Source organism: Megalobrama amblycephala, linkage group LG11 (genome assembly GCF_018812025.1).
Source record: "Megalobrama amblycephala isolate DHTTF-2021 linkage group LG11, ASM1881202v1, whole genome shotgun sequence".
NCBI classification, from domain to species: Eukaryota; Metazoa; Chordata; class Actinopteri; order Cypriniformes; family Xenocyprididae; genus Megalobrama; species Megalobrama amblycephala.
In genome coordinates, this window is record NC_063054.1 from 5286168 (window position 1) to 5308378 (window position 22211).

General features: G+C 34.3%; 1 protein-coding gene across 1 annotated transcript in view; it reads left to right on the forward strand.

The window, feature by feature from the left end:
- Positions 1-21397, forward strand: part of ppp2r5a (protein phosphatase 2, regulatory subunit B', alpha isoform) — a 33379-nt gene extending 11982 nt beyond the window's left edge. The window contains exons 2-13 of the mRNA XM_048208428.1: positions 2348-2544; positions 2662-2763; positions 4019-4111; positions 9279-9409; positions 10840-10899; positions 11149-11257; positions 13629-13682; positions 17262-17312; positions 17479-17598; positions 18216-18343; positions 18834-18935; positions 19011-21397. Coding sequence (XP_048064385.1) covers positions 2348-2544; positions 2662-2763; positions 4019-4111; positions 9279-9409; positions 10840-10899; positions 11149-11257; positions 13629-13682; positions 17262-17312; positions 17479-17598; positions 18216-18343; positions 18834-18935; positions 19011-19227 — 1364 coding nt within the window. The 3' untranslated portion in view covers positions 19228-21397. The remainder of the gene's footprint in view (positions 1-2347; positions 2545-2661; positions 2764-4018; positions 4112-9278; positions 9410-10839; positions 10900-11148; positions 11258-13628; positions 13683-17261; positions 17313-17478; positions 17599-18215; positions 18344-18833; positions 18936-19010) is intronic.
- Positions 21398-22211: the final 814 nt, after the last annotated feature.

A 22211-nucleotide genomic window follows, 5' to 3' on the forward strand; every position in this document is an offset into this window, starting at 1 on the left:
GATGAAGAGACTCCGAAGAAGAAACCATAATGGAGCGCGTCTCTGAATGGTTATTTGATACTTTATGTACTTATAGAGTTTTAATCGCGTCCCCTTTGCAATATGGATGTGCAAACACACACACTGTGATAACGTTCGCGCAATTTTTTGAAACTAAAACACAAATACTGACGTTTGCAAACAAACGAAATTTTTCTTACAAACAAGGTTTAAATTATATACACAGACATTCTACAGAGCAACAACTTTAAGATTTGATGAATTGGCTGACATCGACTGAAATGACTATTTGCAAAAAACTTAAATACACTTACTTCTTCTGGAGGTGACGTTGGATCCAACAGTAGGCAACGATCCAACTTGAGGATAACTTTGAAGCAAGACCTGCTTTGAATTGACCCTCGTTCTCAAACAGTATCAAAAAATGATTTGCGCAAACATAAACGATTTTGGATTTGAGTGGCGCCTTTCTTTTGTAAATAAAATCCATCCACTGCGTTTTCATGGCTCTGAGTCGGAGTAAGTGAAAACTACTATGTTCTTTTACATCCCAAACAGAACACTTATGTTTCTTAGGGACATTACCGGTGTCGTCGAAACAATGGAGGATGGTTGAAATCACCGGGGCGGGGTTTGAAAACCAGATTGTCAATCAAACCACGTGGGTGGGGCTTAGCGCAATTCTACTTCACAGTGAGAGCAATCTTAGAACAGGGCGTTCTGAGACAGTGCTTATGAATTATTGAGATTGTAAAAAAAACACTGGGTGGATTTTTCTCATTCTAGGGTGGTTTTGCTCACACACTGCCAACACACATTTATGGTCAAACACCATGTAAAAGTGAATTTTGCATAATAGGTGCCCTTTAACAAATGAAACCTTATTGTTTGTACTTAATAAGATTGAGAGAAAACTGTTATTCATTTTTATGGTAACACTTTACAATAAGTGCAACCATAATCGCACTCTCTCAATATTCAAAGTGCAAATAAGACTATTTAGGACCAGATAGTATGAATTAAATGAATTAAATGTTTTTATTTAAATATAAAGCAAAACAACAGTGGAGGCGTAATGTGAACGTAGCGGTGGCATATTCTTTCCTAATCATCCTAACACTCTGTCATGGCAATATCACGAGACTACTTTTCGCCTCAACGAGAAATCTCGTCACTTTTAGTCTCGCGAGATCTCGTCACACCCCTACTATTTAGGACAGATAGTATGCAAATTGGAACGCAGCAACTGTTTCAGATTTATAGGGAAAATAACAAACCGAGTAGATGGATTTTTACCACAATAGGGACACTGTGGACACAGTTATATTCAAAAACAATATAAAAGTGAATTTTGCATAATATGTCCCCTCTAACCCTTAATAAAAGCTGCAGTAATGCAACCAGTTTTACGAGTGACCTCTTCATGTATCACTAACCCAGCTGAGGTCACTGGTGTTATAGTGTCTTATGTAAGATAAGATCCTTCGAAGTACTTCTTGGAACTTCAGTGGCCCAGGGGTTGCAGGCAATTGGATAGAGCATCATATGAAACCAATGAGGAATGAATGTGGATTGGGGACCATAAAGGCATGATAAACATAGTCCATCTGACTCATACACTATATTCTAAGAGTTTTGAAGCCATATGAAAAGTCATGATAAAATTATACATGTATTTACTAATTTTAATGGACTCCTATAGGATGGATGAGAAGATTTGTTTTTCTTTTCTCTTTGCTGCACACATGGGATGCATGTGGGACTGTTTCTCTGTGTTTGATTTAATGTGTTGTTTCTCTACCGGAAGCAAGCAGTGACATTATGTTTCCATCCACCTACTTTTATGCAAATGTTGGTATATCGCATTAAAAAATGCTGGATGGAAATGGCAAGATGCTCATAAGTCCTAGAAAAGCACATAAAAAATGTATGTGCCGAATTGAGGCGGATAATTTATCTGATACTAAACTATGATGGAAACACATTTACTGTAATAAATCCCTTGATGTGCAACAAAAAAAGTAATGCCCAATTTAATATTCAGGTCAAAATTTAAACTAAATTGTCATATACAATATGCTAGTGCAAGTATATAACAATTAGTTCAAACTTTAACCTGAGGAGGGCAGTAATACACTTAGCAGTGTCTACACTGCCGGAATTCTAATAGAGAAGATGAAGTAGAAGAGCTAGTTCAAGATGAAGCATTTATGGTTAAAACTGTTTTTTTTTTTTTTTTTTTTTTTTCAAATCCATAGTTCTCATTTTCATTTGTGCACAGTAATGTTGATTAGTGAATTGACAGTAAAGGAGAATAAATAAATAAATGATTTCTTCATTGTTTCAGATGCATCCTCCACAGAGCAGCATGAGCTGTTCATGCAGAAATTACAGCAGTGTTGCGTAATATTCGACTTCTACGACACGGTGACTGACCTAAAGTGTAAAGAGACCAAACGGGCCACTCTCAGTGAACTCGTGGAATATGTGTCCACTAACAGAGGCGTTCTGGTGGAGCCTGTCTACCCTGAGATCACCAACATGGTCAGCATTCATGTGATGTCCACCAACCTTTAAAATTAATTTGTTTTTCGAAAAAATAATCATCTCTTCCTTGGTGATCTATAGTCAAAGCAAAATCCAAATTGTTTCTGTTTACAGGTTAGCACAAATATTTTCAGAACGCTTCCACCCAGTGACAACCCAGACTTTGACCCAGAAGAAGATGAACCCACTCTAGAAGCCTCCTGGCCTCACATGCAGGTTAGCTGTTGTCTGATGCTCTGATGTTTCATGGGTCATTTTTTTTGCATATTTACATGTAAATAATTGTGAATTATTATATTTAATTTACCTCATAGACAACATAGTGTGTAAATAAATTAAACACCTCAACTTATAATACCAGCTTTTGTTAAGGTTATAGAGAATATAATTGATGTGAATACACACACTAGTTCATTACATTGCATACATTTTGTATGTTTGTTTGTTTTTAAGCTATATGTTCTAGGGCTGGGCGATATGGCCAAAAAAAATTATCATGATAAAATGTTTCATATCAGTCGATATTGGTGATTATCACAATAAATGTCAAATATGTATTTCTGTCAAGTTTAAATGCAGATTTTTGCTCTTTGAAAATTGAAAAATGGTTAATTGTGGTTTTAAACTACTCTTTATTGTCGAATTATGACAACACTTGCCAAACAGGTGAACATTTCACAAATCTGAGGTAGAACATTTAAAACATTTTTGACATTTTCTGTACAATTTTTGTCTTTTTTCCTTAAATATCTTAATTTCTTAGTGTCTGTATGTGCTTACGGGTGATATTGTTTCAAGTCATAAAACAGGTTTGTGTTGCCTGACTTTGATGACACAAATCTTCATCACAGATTGCAGTTACAGGCTGCAGTATTAACAATATTACATGTCTTGTCTCTTAGAAATGCACATTTGACAGTTGCTTGATTTGATAGTAGCAGTAGCTTGATTTATGTTCATTAACAAAAACAGTAACATCTATAAAAATTGTAACAACCTAAATAGGGTAATATGTACATATTCTGGCAATTTGAGTTAGGACTCTACTTTTATTAAAATTACCGTATCATACATTTAGATTGTGATAACCACAAGTAAAGCCATGCAGCACCTCACTACTATGGTGAAATAACTGGTATTTGTATTAAATACATTTAGTATAAATACAAATGCACAAATGGTGTTGCTTAATAACAGAAGTTACTGTATAATTATATGATACCGATATGGTGGCCGATATATGGTGCGTCACTAGTTCAAATGAGTAGCACTGTTTCATTCCGCTTTTTGGCGCATAAACATTATATTGAACATTTATCAAAGTTTTGTTATAGTTTTATCAGAGACAATTATATTGCGATAATTATCGTTACCGTTTTATCGCACAGCCCTAATATGTTCTAATATCTGTTTCTAAATGCTGGAAGCATTAAATTGTGTAAATTGTGTTTCTTTTCTTTCTTTTTTTCAGTTGGTGTACGAGTTTTTCCTTAGATTCCTAGAAAATCCAGACTTCCAGCCAAGTACTGCCAAACGTTACATTGACCAGAAGTTTGTGCTACAGGTATATGTGCTTTATATTAACACATGAACTCCAAATATAATACACAAATTTAAAAGTTCTTACTTCTTAGTTCCTGAAGCAATATTGCATAAAATAGTAAGACTTGAATATATATATATATCAGTGCTTCCCACAGGTTTGAAATATACTTGGGGTGGTAGCCGGGTGAAAAATCCTCCTATTACCCACGGCACAAAAATGGTCTACTACATGTGACAAACAAATAATGTTTTTTTTTATTTTATTTTAATTACATAGCATACTATTTAATTTAATTACATACTAATATTAACAAAATTACAGCATTTAAATGGTTCTCCTTTTCCTATGTTTTCTTTGCTGTCATATATTATCTCTCTCAGTGAATGGGACACAGATTTTACTAGTAAAATTTATATAATGAATAATATGTGTGTCAAATAATGTTCTTAGTCTTTTCTTCCTGTGGGGGAGACTACAAAAATTTACTATGAATTAAATTAAAATCAAATTAAATACAATTTATTGTGTAACCAAAATACCAATAATGCCCAAAAGAAAAAGAAAAAACTTAGCGTGTGACTTTTACATTATAAACAAGCCCGAAATTCACCGGGACTCTTATTTTGAAATGTCTGTTCTATTGCAGGCTGATCCTTCAGATTCTTACAACTGTATAAAATGTTTTATATAAAGGCCATGAAGTATGTTCAGTTCATGAGTTATCGCTTGGCCATAAATCTGCGCTTTTCATTGATTGAGAATCACTTTGAAGCAGTTTTGCGCGAGCCTGTAGAGCACAACAGCGCCCCCTTGTGACTTTGCAAAATGCAGCGCCCGTGGGAATGTCAGCGGGAGTAAACAGTTCTGACGCACACATAACGAGCAGGTACGAAACGACTAGTTAATCGTTCGCGGATGGTTTCATTACCTTGGGCAGATATAAAAGTATAAGAGGATAAATATAATAAAAGCAAAAATGTGTCTCCAATATACTTGGGCGGCCGTTATTAATCCTGGGCGGCCCGCCCAAGTAAAGTCTATGTGTGGGAATCACTGTATGTGTATATATATATATATATATATATATATATATATATATATATCTCTATATTTTAAAGGGGTTATATATAAGAATTTTCACTTTTTTCATTGCCAATGTGTAAACAGCTTGTAACAAAACTTAAAAAAATGAGAACATCCCTGACTTCCTAGGTTGTTTATGAAAGCCTGTAGACTGATCTTTATGTGACGGGACTGTTTCTCCGTGAAAGTCCAAAGTATGTGACGTTTATGTGCGCTCCTGAGAAGCCTCTGTTCCATTCTATGACACATGAAACAAATGCTTAAACAATGTTCAGGATAAAAGAGTACTGTACTGTACTGTCAATGCGTCATGCAAAGAAAAGGGATTCATTCAAACTATGGCACATATTTACATATTCATCTAAGCGTCGCTTTCAGCAGCGTGTACGGCGTTGGGATGTTCGTTAACAGTATATCCTTGCGAAGGTATTTCCAACGTCTATTTACTTCTAAGTAAAGAACTAAAATGAAGTTTGTCGTGAGTATATTGGTGCACTGAATCACATTCAGTCTTTTGCACATTACAGGTGGATGAGAACGAGCATGAGCAATAAGTTGCTGGCTGCAGTTCACTTAACGGCCACCGGTGTCGCTAATAACAAGTATTTCTGAATTTACATTACTAAAGTAAATGTATACCGTTTTGAGGATTTTTAAGTACAGGAAACAAAAATATATATATATATATATATATATATATATATATATATATATATATATATATATATATATATATATATATATATATATATATATAAGAAAATGCTTTTTCTACAAGACCACATAATATATTTAATTTCTCAGTCTGACTTTTACAAATGAAGTGGAAAATATTTTGAAATATGAAATGATATGCTTGGGAGACAGGCCTGGCCTCGTCCTCTCTTGGATCTGTCTCAGTCAATCCCTGTCCCTGCGTAAACCGCTGGGTCATCAGCTGTCCCTATCGACCCGGTCATTCCCCCTGAGCGCACTGAATGCTCTGGAATGTAGATTCAGTGTGGAAGGTGGTAAATGCAAGTTTCCATGATGTGAGCGTTTCCTGGGCTGCTTTAAATAGCGCCCTGTTTACGCCACAGGAAGGAAAGAGGCAGCACTGCAGTCCAGGCTGGGATGGAGAACATAATGACAGGGGGTTAAACAGATAGCAGACACAAGACAAAAAAAAAAAAATCCATTTGGAGATGCTGTTGTGCAGAAATTATACATTTAAGCTTAAAGATAAAAAGTCAAAAAGAAATTGCATTTACTACCCATTGTGGTGTATTTGTGAATGGGAAATTCAACACATTATTAGTTATATAGCTTGTTGTTAAGTGATATTATTTTATTTCTTATTTCTTGCAAAGCTAATTTTCAGCATCATTATTCCTGTCTTCAGTGTCACATGATCCTTCAGAAATCATTCTAATATGCTGAATTTGTGCTCAAGAAACATTTCTTATTATTATCAATGTTGAAAACGGTTGTGCTGCTTATTTTTTTTTTTTTTTTTCAATATTATTTGATGAATTGAATTTTTTTTTTTTTTTTTTTAAAAAGCATGTATTTAAAATTAGTTTTTTTTTTTTTTTGTAACAAGATAAAATTATAATAATTCTAATATAATTTACAATCGAAAGTGCTTTAGTTTATGGTCAGCTGGTCTTTTATTCCAGCTTATTTATAGTGTTCTATTGAAATATGCCCTGCATGTTAAGGATTTCTAATTCTGTTTGAATCTTGATTTAGAGTTACTAATGTTTTAGACATCATTAATGTCCTCATAAATGTGATTGAAGTTGGACTCATTTACTAATAATGTCATGTTGCATAAAGGCTGTTTTCAAATACATCACTCATGGCAGGGATTCATTGTCTCGGGGCTAAAGGTAGCGTTACATAACACATTCCTGTGCAGACAGTATAATGTGACATAACAGTTGACGCTGCCAGATCCAAACCATTCGTTGAAACGGTCCATTAAGAGTTTCAAATGGGAACAAACTGCTTTGAATGGCATTAAAGACTATATTGTTTTTTTTATTTGTTAGTTTTATTTATTTATTTTTTTAGTAATTTGAAAATGAAAAATAATTAAACAAAATTGTAATAATAAAATGATTGGTTAATGTGCATTCCATTCATTCTTTTTTTTTTATTATTATTTAATATTGAAAGCAGAAAAATTAGAAAATGGTAACAAACATAGCAAAAAATTATTTGACAAAAATTTTTTTTGATTTTTCGTTTTTACATTCAGGGCTAGAAAATGGATAAACAGCTTGAATATGCAATTTCTACATGTGAGAGAGAATTAAATGCCTCTTTCAGCTGATTGGTCAATTAAAGATCAAGCTGTGCCATCATCACTTCTTTCTCAATTCCATGCAACAGAATAATGTGTTGCATCCCAGTTCTCCTACTTATACTATGCCCTAAAAGTACTGTTTTTGTGAAGAAAAAGTACATATTTTTGAGTGTTTAGCAGAAGAGTAGGCGAGCTTTGACAAAAACTACTGCTCTGTCGCTTTGTCTTTCATGCGGAGAACTCTCTTCATGTGTTTGCATATTGATGTATTAAGTTAATGACCAAATGTATCTTTATAAAAGTTCAAATGCTGTTCCAGATGAAATATAATGTGGATAACATTGAATAAATATGTTTTCGTATGGTTAGATACTGATTATTACACACTCAAACCCCTCTATCTAAACCTCTCTACTTCACCGTTGGATTTTTGTAGTTTTTAAACACTTTTTATTTGTGTTTGTGGTTCTAATCGAATCCTCGTTCAACATCTCGTTGTGGGTAATATTACACTGTAAACCCTAATGCTCAAAATAATTAATTGGTTTGAGTAGGGTCAATTTAAATTAAACAAATTTGTTCAATCAAATGAACTTTTATGAGTTTTTTTAACTTTCTTTTGCATTCACAAAACGGACACATTTTAAGTAATCTGAATTGTTTCATTGTTTTGAGTTTAATGAACTTGTTTCTTTTAATTTAGACAAACTTAAATTTAACTGAAACTGGGCTGGGATTTCAATTTCCCAGCATGAATTGCCATGGCACTTGAAAGAGAGAGAAAATGCTAAAATGTTATATAACGTGCAAGATTAATGTTAAATAGGAGATTTAGTAGTGTTTATTGTTTTGCCATGCTAATTTAGAAGAGTTCCTGTTATTTTGTTTTTTGGGGGGAGTTACCATCATAGTGACAAGTGGAGCATGAGCTTAGTTTGAGAACAGATAAATATTATATGTTCTATATTGCTGTACTCATTCAGCAATTACTATGCAATGCTAATGCTATCAAAGCGTTGTGTTAACAATTAACAAATTAGCATTTACTGAATTAGCTAGTTAATGCTAGCCAAGTTTCCACTACTAAAAATATTTCAGTATTACAAAAATAATACATGAGAATTCTTATTTTAGCTTACATAAATATTTCAAGTTTGGAGTACTGGTAATTAAATTGTATGAGTACAAAATGAAAATATGCCAGTTCTGCTTACTTAAACTTTGCATTTCTTAAGTGTAACTGATTACCTCAATTTCTTTTGAGTTTTGCCAACTGGATCTGCACTTTGGATGCACATACTAGTATTTGGGATGCTCTAATTCTAATTTCAAATACTTTTTACTTTTAGGATGGATAGTATGCAAATTGGGTCATCCAATCAAAAGTCATCGACTGCTACAGTTGTATGGATTCTAAAGCGATTTTTTTTTTTTTTTATGTTTCATCTCGTTCTCATCAAACAACCAGAAATACAAATGGCTTGACGCAAACCATACAGAAAGGATATAAACACTGTTTTCTCATTTTCTTCTTTCAATATTAAATAAAAAATAAACGCAATGTACACTGACCATTATTGCAACCTTATGCCATTACACAACCTTATATTATTATAATAAATGTAAATGAGGCCATTATGTAGATTTCATCAAGCTTTATAAACTCAGATAACCAAAGTACCTTGACTACAAATAAAATGTCATACTATTCAGACATATTTCATTGTGTAACAATTTATATTAGCACAAAGAAACAAAATAAGAGAAAATGTTGGAAAAAATATTAAATGCATGCATTTTTTTTTGTTTCAGCTCTTAGAACTGTTTGACAGTGAAGATCCTCGTGAGAGAGAGTTTCTAAAAACGATTCTTCATCGCATCTACGGGAAGTTTCTGGGTTTGCGTGCCTTTATTCGGAAACAGATCAACAACATTTTTCTGAGGTAAGAACACACCAGCATGGACACATTAAACTGATCAAAAGTAACAGTAAAGAAAGGAAAGTTGCTAAATATTTCTGCTTCAAATTAATGCTGTTCTTTTTAATCCTAAAAAAATGTCATAAACAGTTTCCACAAAAATATAAAACAGCACTGATAATGAGAAGTGTTTCCTGAGCCGCAAATCAGCATATTAGAATGATTTCTGAAGGATCATGTGACCCTGAAGACTGGAGTAATGATGCTAAAAATTCACTTTTTTATCACAGGAATACATTTACGGAAGAGGATTAGGGCCAAGAAATAATAAAAAAATAAAACCATCTCGAAATTAAAGTTGTTAAATTTCGAGAAAAAACTCTTTAAATTTCGAGAAAAAAGTCGAGATAAAATGTTGAGAATAAACTAATTAAATTACGAAAAAAAACTCGTCAAATTTCAAGAAAAAAGTCGAGATAAAATGTTGAGAATAAACTCATTAAATTACGAGAAAAAACTTGTCAAATTTCGAGAAAAAAGTCGAGATAAAATGTTGAGAATAAACTCATTAAATTACGAGAAAAAAGTCATTAAATTACGAGAACAAATTCGTTAAATTATGAGAAAAATGTCGTTAAATTTTGAGAAAAAAGTCAAGATAAAATGTTAAGAATAAAGTCATTAAATTATGAGAAAAAAAGTTGTTAAATTACGAGAACAAATTCGTTAAATTACTAATTTGTTCTCATAATTTAATGACATTTTTCTCGTAATTTAATGACTTTATTCTCATAATTTAATGAGTTTATTCTCAACATTTTATCTTGACTTTTTTCTCGAAATTTAACAACTTTAATCTCAAGATGGTTTTATTTTTTTATTATTGCTTGGCCCTAATCCTCTTCCGTATAAATTACATTGTACAATTAAATTGTAATAATATTTCATAATATTAATGCGTAATTTTTTATGTTATTTTATTTTTACAATGTTAATACCTGTGAAGCTTTTATATTAAAAATAAATGCAGGTTAATACATTTTATTAAAAAAAAAAAAGGTCTAAAAATACATATGTTGGTGAATTGCCAGTGTATAAACTATGTAAATGATTTGGCTATGTAAAAACATTATCTATGCTTTATTAAATAATGTTTCCAAAAATGATAGCTGTGTGTGAAATGCTTCAAGGTAAGCTGTGTCAGTCACTCAATTAACAGTGATAGTAAGCTTTCCAAATTCAGGAAATATTATTACAAAATGTGGTAAATATTTAAATATATTCAAATATATATTAAAGCTTTTCTGGCTGGTTTATGAATTTCTAATAATGTGCAGATAAATAAGAATTTTGGTTTGTAGTTTGTGCATTTAGTAAAAAAAAAAAAATCTCATTTATGTTCACATTTTATTTGAAATGTAAATTGTTCATGGATGCTCCAAAAATTTCCCTAGATTCCTCTATGAAACTGAGCACTTTAATGGAGTTGCTGAATTCCTTGAGATTCTGGGCAGGTGAGTTTTTCTTTCATTTTCTTTCCTCGCTTCTTATTGCATCTTTATTAATTTTCTGTTCACATAGTTCTTCTAATAGAGTAAGTGCAGTCAGAATGCATGCTGGGGAGAAGGTTGTTTGGCTCCAGGTTCAGCCTGAACCCTGTGGCAGCAGCAGAAGCATGTTGGTGTCGACTGGCTTCGGTCATCTAATGTTAAACCTTTCATGCCTCCATGTCATCAATAGTGTCACTGTCTTTGTAATCGCAGTATCATCAATGGCTTCGCTCTGCCGCTGAAAGCTGAACACAAGCAGTTCCTCATGAAGATCCTCATTCCCCTGCACACTGCCAAAGGACTAGCACTGTTCCATGCACAGGTACACCAAGAGTTGGTGCTTAACCCCATGAAGCCTAAAGCAAATTTCGAAGGCCTTTAAATTATCAAGAGCTTTTATCATAAAACTAAGCATTTAAAGGTGCAGTAAGTGATTTCTGAGAAACGCTGTTGAAAGTGCCACAACACACCAATCAGCAGCAGGGGGCGTATCCACTTATTATGGGGGAGGAGAGAGTGAGCGAGAGGGAGATTTGAACAAAGACTGTAGAAAGAGATAAGGCTGAGAGACATTACAAAAGAGAAAAGGTCAGAGGAATATCACTGGATAAAAACCTGGAGTGACCTGAGCGGGAAGGCCGGTTGCGTTGTTTTTGCTCCATACGTGAGTAACATTAGCTTTGCTATGCTTTACAGAACCAAGAAATGCTGTTGTTGTAATGTTAGCTATAGTAACAAGACAGTTTTGAATGTCATTGTTTGTCTGAAGCTGGTGTTCTGCTGGCGACTAACAACCAACTCTTGCTTATATTTACTCTTGTGTACTAATGTTCATTTTTTGTTTTTCCTTGTTGTTCATTTGTCATCTTCACTTTATTTTTCATGAAGCATTATTTTGCTTCGCTTCAGCTATGATAAAGAGACATCCACTCTTGCATTGCATATTCATACATTTTGGGGGCGGAGCAATGAAAGGGAGGGGTGTGTTTGTTTGGTAATGATTTCAAATAACTGCAGTGTTTCTCAGAAATCGCTTTCTGCACCTTTAAATAGCATGTTACTAATACATTATTGTGAGATTTTGTGACAACTGATATTTTTGTGCATTTTATGTAAGCAGTCTACTGTACTGTTATAAAAATCTCATTGTTTTTTTTTTTATTACAAGCTACCAGAATTTCATCTTACTTTTTGGCCACATAAATATCAGCACCAAATTGCATATTTGTGGTCCTCTGAATAAAATTGAGGTGTTTTTTCCTCAAGTGTGAGAGCCATATTCTCATTAATCTCGTATATTATACTATATGAGCCATGAAAGCCAGATGTATCAAATATGATACTCCTATATATATATATATATATATATATATATATATATATATATATATATATATATATATATATATATATATATATATATATATTTATTTATTCTGACTATTATTTAATGTCAGGCTTTCAGTTATTCTCGCATGAAGGTTTACATCATGACCTTGGGTGTGCCAAAATGTGATTTGCTTACTATAGCCACGTTTCCACCACAATTACCCAAAACAATTTGTCCCAGGAATTTTTCCCCCCAGACCTATTGCTAGCTGCGTTTCCATAGCGGTCTAAAGTACCGTGAAAAAAGTCTGGTGACGTTGGACTGTGCGCGACTTTGCGTTTTTGTCCTCTGCATATAAGCTTAATAAAGTCTGAACCTCGTTGTCAGTCCATCGGTCGTATTTTTTAAACTCCATTGTTAATTCAAATAGCAAACAAATCTTACTGCACGCACTGCAACAGAGTTAAAAAAATGATGGTTGAAATAAAATGTTGGGTGGAGTCAACCAATCAAAATGCTGCGTGAACTCAACCAATCCGCATGTTCAGCACCCAAGTCCCACCCCTGAAAGTTCCAGAACTTTGAAAAAGTACTACCTAGGGAGCAGGTACTTTCAGAGGGGGAACTGTTTACCCAGAACTTCATTTAGACCCTGGTTCCTGCGGTCAAAACATACCAAGTACCACCCCAAAGTTCCTAGTTCCTGCATTGGAAATGCGGCTTATGTAGATATTCTTTATGAATTCAATTTATAATATACTTTTTGATACAGGAAAAAAGTATGTGAATTGTGAACCCTTTTGATTTTCCTCACTTTCGGCATAAATTGATCATAAAATTCTATCTGTTCCTCTACTAAAAGCTGGAATACACTCCACGACTTTTAAAATCTGAACATATTTTTAAACACTAGGCATCACTCACTCGCTTAGTTTGTAAATGGTTAGGAAAACAGGCCATCATACACTAAACCAGTGCTTCTCAAACCTGTCCCGGGGAGTCTTCAAGATAATAATCCTGAAGACCTTGATTAGCTTGTTCAGCTGTGTTTAATTAGGGTTGGGCAGCTAAACTCTGCAGGACAGTTGATCTCGAGGGCCAGAGTTGAGAACCCCTGGTCTAAAGCTTAAAAATCTCAGTATGTGCCCATCATACACCACGCAATTTTCTGCAAAATCTGTCAACTTTGATTGCCCAAAATCTGCAGACTGGCTGTGACTTTGGGCAACTTTCATCCAACTTTATTTTTTTATTCATATGTATGCTGAAACGTGATGCTGAATCTTTGGCAGGTTGATTGTTTGCACAAACCATCCTTTCTTTTAGTATCTGTTCATTCACTATTGACCTTGTTGTCTTTCAGCTGGCCTACTGTGTGGTTCAGTTCTTAGAAAAGGACCCGACCCTCACTGAAGTGGTACTGCTCACCTCACTTCCACCTTCACCCTCACACCACCCCACTGTAACCCCACACATTCAGCCCATCTTAATTCATATCAGCCACCAACACACTTTTATATTTTTTGTACAGTTGCACTCTGAAAGTTGGATTTTATCATGAGAAAAAAAAAAAAAAAAAAAAAAAAAAAAAAATATATATATATATATATATATATATATATAATACAGAGTGCGATTTGTGGAAAAAAAAACAGACAGGGGGATGTTTTGAAAAGTTTTTTTTTTTTTTTTTTTTTTTTTTTTAATGACACTAATGATTCTTCATTTCTGATAGAAATGCAAAATCAATTAATAGTTATTAATAGAATAACAAGACACAACCCTCTACATTCAGTCGCGTTTGGTCCCATTTATTTTTGATCACAGTGCATACACATACAAACGTTTAGTCCAAAAGTGCACACATTTGGAGAAATGCACGTTTACCTCAGATTTCATTAGATAGTTGTATTTAGTTTGCTAGGAGGGTACGGGGACATGCTCCCCCGAGAAAATTTAGATTTCCCTGGTGTACATATGTGCATTTTTAAGACGTTTTAAGGTCAACAAATTGGATAACAATAGCTTTAAAACCATGTCTACAAATACATGCATGCACAGTTTTGAGGCAGCTTTAATCACATGTTTAGTAATTTCATGACTTATCTTACAACAGAACAGTGACGGTCATTGCACATAGTTTCTTTTGCACTTTATTTAAGCTATAATAAAGTAATTATATTATAATTATGCAGCGCAGTTGATGTGTTAGAAGCAGGAACAATGGGCAAGCGTAAGGATTTGAGTGAGTTTGACAAGGGCCAAATTGTGATGGCTAGATGACTGGGTCAGAGCATCTCCAAAACTGCAGCTCTTGTGGGGTGTTCCCGGTCTGCAGTGGTCAGTTTCTTTCAAAAGTGGTCCAAGGAAGGAACAGTGGTGATCTGGCGACAGGGTCATGAGCGGCCAAGGCTCAATGATGCAAGTGGGGAGCAAAGGCTGGGCCGTGTGGTCCAATCCAACAGACAAGCTACTGTAGCTCAAGTTGCTCAAGTTAATGCTGGTTCTGATATAAAGTTGTGTATGTGTATGTGCATCACAGTTTGTTGCGAATGGGGCTGCATAGCTGCAGATCAGTCAGGGTGCCCATGCTGACCCCTGTCCACCGCCTAAAGCGCCAACAGTGGGCACATGAGCATCAGAACTGGACCACAGAGCAATGGGAGAAGGTGGCCTGGTCTGATGAATCAGGTTTTCTTTTACATCACGTGGATGGCCGGGTACGTGTGCATCACTTACCTGGGGAACACATGGCACCAGGATGCACTATGGGAAGAAAGCAAGCTGGTGGAGTCAGTGTGATGCTTTGGGCAATGTTCTGCTGGGAAAACTAAATCCATGTGGATGTTACTTTGACACGTACCACCTACCTAAGCGTTGTTGCAGATCATGTACACCCTTTCATGGAAACGGTATTCCCTTGTGGCTGTGGCCTCCTTCAGCAGGATAATGCACCCTGCCACAAAGCAAAAATGGTTCAGGAATGGTTTGAGGAGCACAACAACGAGTTTGAGGTGTTGACTTGGCCTCCCAATTCCCCAGATCTCAATCCAATCGAGCATCTGTGGGATGTGCTGAACAAAAAAGTCTGATCCATGGAGGCCCCACCTCGCAACTTACAAGACTTAAAGGATCTGCTGCAAACATCTTGGTGCCAGATACCACAGCACACCTTCAGAGGTCTAATGGAGTCCATGCCTCAACGGGTCAAGGCTGTTTTGGGGACCAACACAATCTTAGGATGGTGGTCATAATGTTATGCCTGATCGGTGTGTGTGTATATATAGCAAACATAAAAACAAGCTTTTTTTCAAGGTAAACACACACTGCAGTGCTTATTACAGAGTTAAGCAGTTAAGCTTCATCAAGGGCATAATGATGAAGTTCATGAATGACTGCTTGAGGGATTTAAACATTTAAACTTTGCCAGATGTTAAAGCGCTGCTATGGTACCCTCAGAATAGGTACTCATCCCACTCTTCCTCAGACACCATAGAGTGTGAAGATGCTGAGAGGCTTCTGGAGGTTTGGCTTGGCCTCCGGTTTTCGAGCCATCTGCATTCCCATGGAGTGTGTTTTTCATCCATTGTGATTATACGGCTGCTGCTGTGTTTGGTTGAACAGTCATGCGTGAACAGTGACTTGATTTTGAGGACGTGGTGCCAACCGCCGGGAAGCCCCAGTGCTCATGAGTGTAGATGAGAGCTCATTACCACTTGTGTTCGCCTGTAAGCAGAAACGCATGGCTTTGCGCAGGCATAAATCCCCCAACTTAGAGGGCAGTGATGTTGAAAGCAGAGCTATAAATGATATGGTACGATGAAGGATTTTCATATTTCTGGGTTTGGAAGCCTCAAGTAAACAGCAGGGGAAATGGAACAGCTGATCCTTATGAGATGTTTGATGCAATAAATAAATAAATGGCACAGCACCCACATCAACTTGATGTGTCTGTCGGGTACTCAGAGTAGACAAAATGACCAACATTTCCATCCCTGGTTAGCATGGTTTTCCAAAAAAAAAGGAATAATGAGAAATGGCAGGCAGTCTATATAAGGCAAGACAAGTCAATTATTGTCCACACTAATAAACAACTCAATGTCACAATTAGCACATTGCATTTCTTGCGATACATTTAAAATAAGACTATTTAGTCATTTTCAGCTAGCTAACAAATTAGACAAGAAAATAATCACATTCCCCCTTGTAATTGAAGTGATATCCCTTATAAAGTAATGATATTAGTGCTGTCAAACGTTTAATCACAATTAATCGCATACAAAATAAAAGTTTGTGTTTATATAATATATGTGTGTACTGTGTATATTTATTATGTACATATAAATACACACACGTATATATTTAACAAAATATATATTATAGATTAAATATATATAATATATATTATAAATTATTTAAATTTATATATAATAAAATTATATATGTGTGTGTGTGTATATATATATATATATATATATATATATATATATATATATATATATATATATATATATATATATATATATACATGTATGTGTGTATTTATATATACATAATAAATATACACAGTACACACACATACAACACACACACTTTAATCACAAATAATCATTTGACAGCAGTAAAATATAATTATAAGACTATAAATATATATTAATAAGAATAAATAATTCATTTTCTAGCTAGCAAAACTAACGAATTAAACAAGAAAATAATTGCATTGCCCCTAGTAATTGAAGTTATATCCCTCATAAAGCTTGTCAAATGAGTAATCATGATTAATCACATCCAAAATTAAAGTTTTACATAAAATGTGTGTACTGTGTATTTTTATTATTTATGCGTGTGTGTGTGTGGACACTCTATATATATATATATATATATATATATATATATATATATATATATTTTTGCTTTTTCTTGTTTTTCAGCATGTTTTCTAACTCATATTCATTAGGATTGCTACATTTATCCGGTCTTTTCTGTCTTCTCTTAGGTGGTTCGTGGCCTTCTGAAATTTTGGCCAAAGACATGTAGTCAGAAAGAGGTAAGCCCGTCTAATAACTGACTTGATAACAATAAATACAGACAGAAATGAATGCTTAACAGTGTCAATATAATGGCTATTCTCTTTATTTTTGACTTTCTCAGTGTATGTCTACCTAATTACATGTCTGATGAGTTCCTGGGTTCTGTCTCTCTGCTTTATTTAGGTCATGTTTCTAGGAGAAATCGAAGAGATCCTGGATGTTATTGAACCCACTCAGTTCAAGAAGATCCAGGAGCCTTTATTTAAGCAGATCTCTAAATGTGTAGCCAGCCCTCATTTTCAGGTACAGTGTAAGATTGTGATCAGGGTCTGTCAGCTGACTTTGTCAGCTATGTAGGGGAAAACGGCAGATTACAAATGTGATTTGCAGTTATATTACCGTTCAAGCGTTTGGGGTTGGTAAGATTTATTTATTTTAATTTTTGATAATGATTTTGAAAGAAGTCTTATTTGATCGAAAATACAGTGAAAACTGTAATATTGTGAAATATTACATTTTAAAATAACTGTTTACTTTTTAACATGGATTTTTTTCAGTGTCACATGACTCTTCAGATATCATTCTAAGAAACATTTCTTATTATCAATGTTGAAAATAGTTGTGCTGCTTATTTTTATGATTTATTTATTTCTTGTTGAAGCCACGTGGAAGCCTTTTTTAGGATTCTTTGATGAATAGAAAGTTCAAAAGAACACCATTTATTTTAAATAGAAGTCTTTTGTAACATTATAAAAGTCTTTACTGTCACGTTTGATCAATTTAATGTGTCCTTGCTGAATAAAAGTATTAATTTCTTCAAGAAAAAATAAAAATCTTACTGACCCTAATCTTTTGAGTGCTGTACATTTCAACACAAATTATTGGCTCTCATTATTAAACTGGCTGTCTGGGATTTGCAGGTAGCAGAACGAGCACTGTACTTCTGGAACAATGAATACATTTTGAGTCTAATCGAGGAGAATAATGCCAAAATCCTTCCCATCATGTTTGGAAACTTGTACCGGATCTCCAAAGAACACTGGAACCCGTATGTTTCTATTTATTTTTTTTAGCTTGATATTTGCTGTTGTCATTTAAACACTGACAATAACTTTTAGCATTACTTCATTCTTTAGTAAAATCATTCTAATATACCGATTTGATGCTCAAGAAACATTTCTTGTTATTATCAATGTTGAAAACGGTTGTGCTGCTTAATGGAAACATAATTTTTTCTCAGGATTCTTTAATAAATAAAAAGTTGAAAAGAACAGCATTTATTTAAAGCATTTATGTTGAAACATTGTAAATGTCTTTACTGAATATAATACTTTTGCTGTTTCTAGTAAATATAAATACAGTTTTGCACTATTAGATATAGACAGATATTTCTATTCCCATTGTGGAGATTTTATTTGCTCAATTTAACTAAAATGGTTGAAACCTTAAATTCTATATGTACATTTATTTTCAAATTCTGACAGTAAAGAAATTACATACAGGCTTGTTGTATACTCTTTATCTCTACATTGTCTCAGGACGATCGTAGCCCTGGTGTACAATGTATTAAAAACACTGATGGAGATGAACAGCAAACTGTTTGATGAACTGACGGCCTCATACAAATCTGACAGACAGCGGTAAGAATACAACTTTACTCTTTGCAGTTTGTTTAAAATGACACTGCTCATGATTGCCATCACTTCTGTCCTCAGAGAGAAGAAGAAAGAGCAGGAGCGTGAGGAACTGTGGAGGAAGCTGGATGAACTAAGACTGCAAGAGACATCAGCCATCCAGAATAACAGGCATGAGATGCAGTTCACCTACAGCAACAATAACAACAACAACAACAACAACAACCTTCACAATAAGGATGAAAACACAGCAGCAACCATTACTGACAGAAGCGAGAGCGACACCTGGGCCAAATGACACTGCCCTCTTTCTTTACTCAGTATTTTGCTGGTTTACAAATGTAAACCAGTCTAGAGAGCAGTAAAGGATATGGACCTTAAGCAATAATCTTTACATTTTTGGAAGAACTTTTCTTTTTCCGAAAGCCTATATAAAACTAAATCAAAATGCTATTTTCTCCTGGTAAAGGATAATATATTTTATGTAAGTAAGTCTATTTTGGATGTAAAGTGTGGTTATAGTAAATTATACATTTTTGTCTAATCAAAGATGTAGGGTTTTCACCTACACTGCAAAAAAAATCTCTTAAAAGGTACACTATATAACTTTTGGCCCACTAGCGGTTAAAAAAACTGCTTGCATTTTGCGGAAGAACATTGTTTTGGTTGTGCTTTGGCTCTGCGTGACTGTGCGGATGAATATGGTTATCCTACTGCTCATAAAACATTCACTATAGGCTTAAGAGATGTAACAAGTTTAGATGAAAAGGATCTCAAGCTGCCTAGCTGAAGACGTTACTGTAGCTTTACCCATTAATAGACACGGTACTTCCTTGAAAATAAAGCACTGCAACAAGCATAATGAAATGATCCTTCAATGAACTCTGTTAGAGCTACATGTGGCAATTTATCTGTTCAATAAATTGTCTTTCTCACCTGTTGAGTAATAAAAACGGCATCTCTGCGTCGCTTTTACAACATTTCAAATCCTTCACTTTTCTCCATCTCCGAAAGCCAAGCCAATGTTGATTCTTGTTTTATTACGAGCTCTGTTGCATTCTTGTTTTGCTGGCAAAGCAAAAATGTGACCGAACTCGTAATAAAACCTCAACTAGGGTCAGCACAACTCTCTTTTAAAACGGGTGATTAACCGGAGGCTCAAGATTCAGCTTTTCCATGTCAACCTTTCTCGCTCGTTGTGACAACTAACACACTATACATCCATTAATGTAGCCGGAGCAACTTTTCTCTTTTTACGGATATGATGAGACACACGGGTTAGTGACTCGTGTTCGCAGTTTCCTGCGAAAACCATCCCACCCGGTCTGAAACATAAATGCTTATAATAGACTTACCATAGTAAATCAGGGTCAAACAAAAACATGTTTTGGAAAAAGGACTGATGATGTATTGACTCATTATTTAAATTTAGTTACTTTGTGAACAAAAAAAGTTAAATAGTGTACCTTTAAGGTGTGGTCACATGTACGCAACAAATTTCAGTTTCAATAGGAATTGGAAATTTTGTGCGAGGACGAAAGATTTCCCCATGGATTTTTCGCTAATGTGACCGCACTTTAAATAAGAAATAATAGTAATAATACTGACAATAGAAAATATTTTTTTAGCAGTGAAGGCTATATTTAGAGACATGAGTGAGCTTTAAAAATTAAATGTCTTTAGTTTTTTAATAGTCTCAAATGCAAAAAAAAAAAAAAAACGCAAATACTACCATAAATTGTGAGTTGTTACTATAAATGTGACCTGAGATAAATATTAATGTTTGATGCCTATAGTTCACATGATACTCACACCCTGGAAGTGTCAAAAATTAGCCTTAGAAATGCAAAAAGTGAAACTCCTGCTATTTAAGGAAGCGCAAATGTAGTGAACCTGGTCAGAAAACCCTGTCCAAGTGTGAGAACATACATTGTTTTGTTTTGTTTTTTTTTTTGTTTTTTTACAATTCAAGCAGAATCTGCCTGATGCATGAAATCTGCATTGAAAAAGTGCATCTGTTTATTATCTTTTCTTTTTATTTTTGTGGAAGTTTCATTTGTTTCCCTCATAATACCAGCCTTCGCATTTAAAATGAAACATCTTGTGTTTTGTATCATTTGGGTTCCCTGGCTATGCATTTTGCTTGTTGGGATTAAAACAAACGGATACTAATTCTAACTTAACTCAGGGATAACTAACACTCCCCACATATAATAAGAATGATGACAAAGATTTTTGTTGTTGTTGTTTATTTTTTCAAAATAGAATAATATGTTTAATGAACCTATATATAAACAATATTATAAATGAGACTCACTGACATTCCATTCAACATTCAATTTTTGTTTTGCTTCAACCAAATATGGTCTCATTGCTATGCAGTATGTTGGGTTTTTTTGCTGTAAGAATGTGTAAAATAACCTTGTTGTAATGTGCTATCCTGCATTAAAATGCCAGACTGCTGTTTATTTTTACATGTCATATTAGTGGTCTGTATGCGTAGAATAACGGTCTTTCTCTTGGCAGTTACCAACCATAAATCAATTATTTGAGTGATTCAACAGTAGATTGTAGAGCTGCATGATTCTAGATAAATTGAGAATCACAAATATATAATGAATAGACAACTAAACAAATCATGTAACTTACTAGAGGTTCTAAAAAAATTATAAATGTTAAAAATATTTAATCGATTTTAATTAATAATTAAAATAAATGTTAGAATAAATGATTCAATGACTTACTTATGAAGACAGTAGACTTGTTCTTGTAGCATCGGCGCAGATCGATCGGTGTATGACATTTGTTTAACAGTTACTTGTCGCCACCTACTGGTATAATGATGTAATTGATACAATCTTTATTTGAAGCATCACGTTACTTTCAAAAGGTGATTTACTCTATTTTGATCACTGTCGTAGACATCAGTGTTTATATCCGAACTTATAAACTAACTTTTATCCCAGTACTTCTGTGATAACGTGAATCATTGTAAGACAGAAATAATGATTCTGTGTGGTTGATAAGACTGTGAAGCTGTTTCATGCCTGTACATGACAACTGCTGTCTCTGGCTCAGCGGCAGCACGAACAAAGATTTGAATGTTCACTGTGACTGTACTTGTCAAAGGTTTAATAGACACAGGCGAATCATTGTCATTTAGGAATAAGATCGCGTAGGTGTTTCAATTGAGATTGCAATCTTTTAACGATTAATCGTGCAGCTCTAGTAGATTTATATACTTGTTTCACTTGTTTACTTTTCAAAAGTTTACATTCAGAA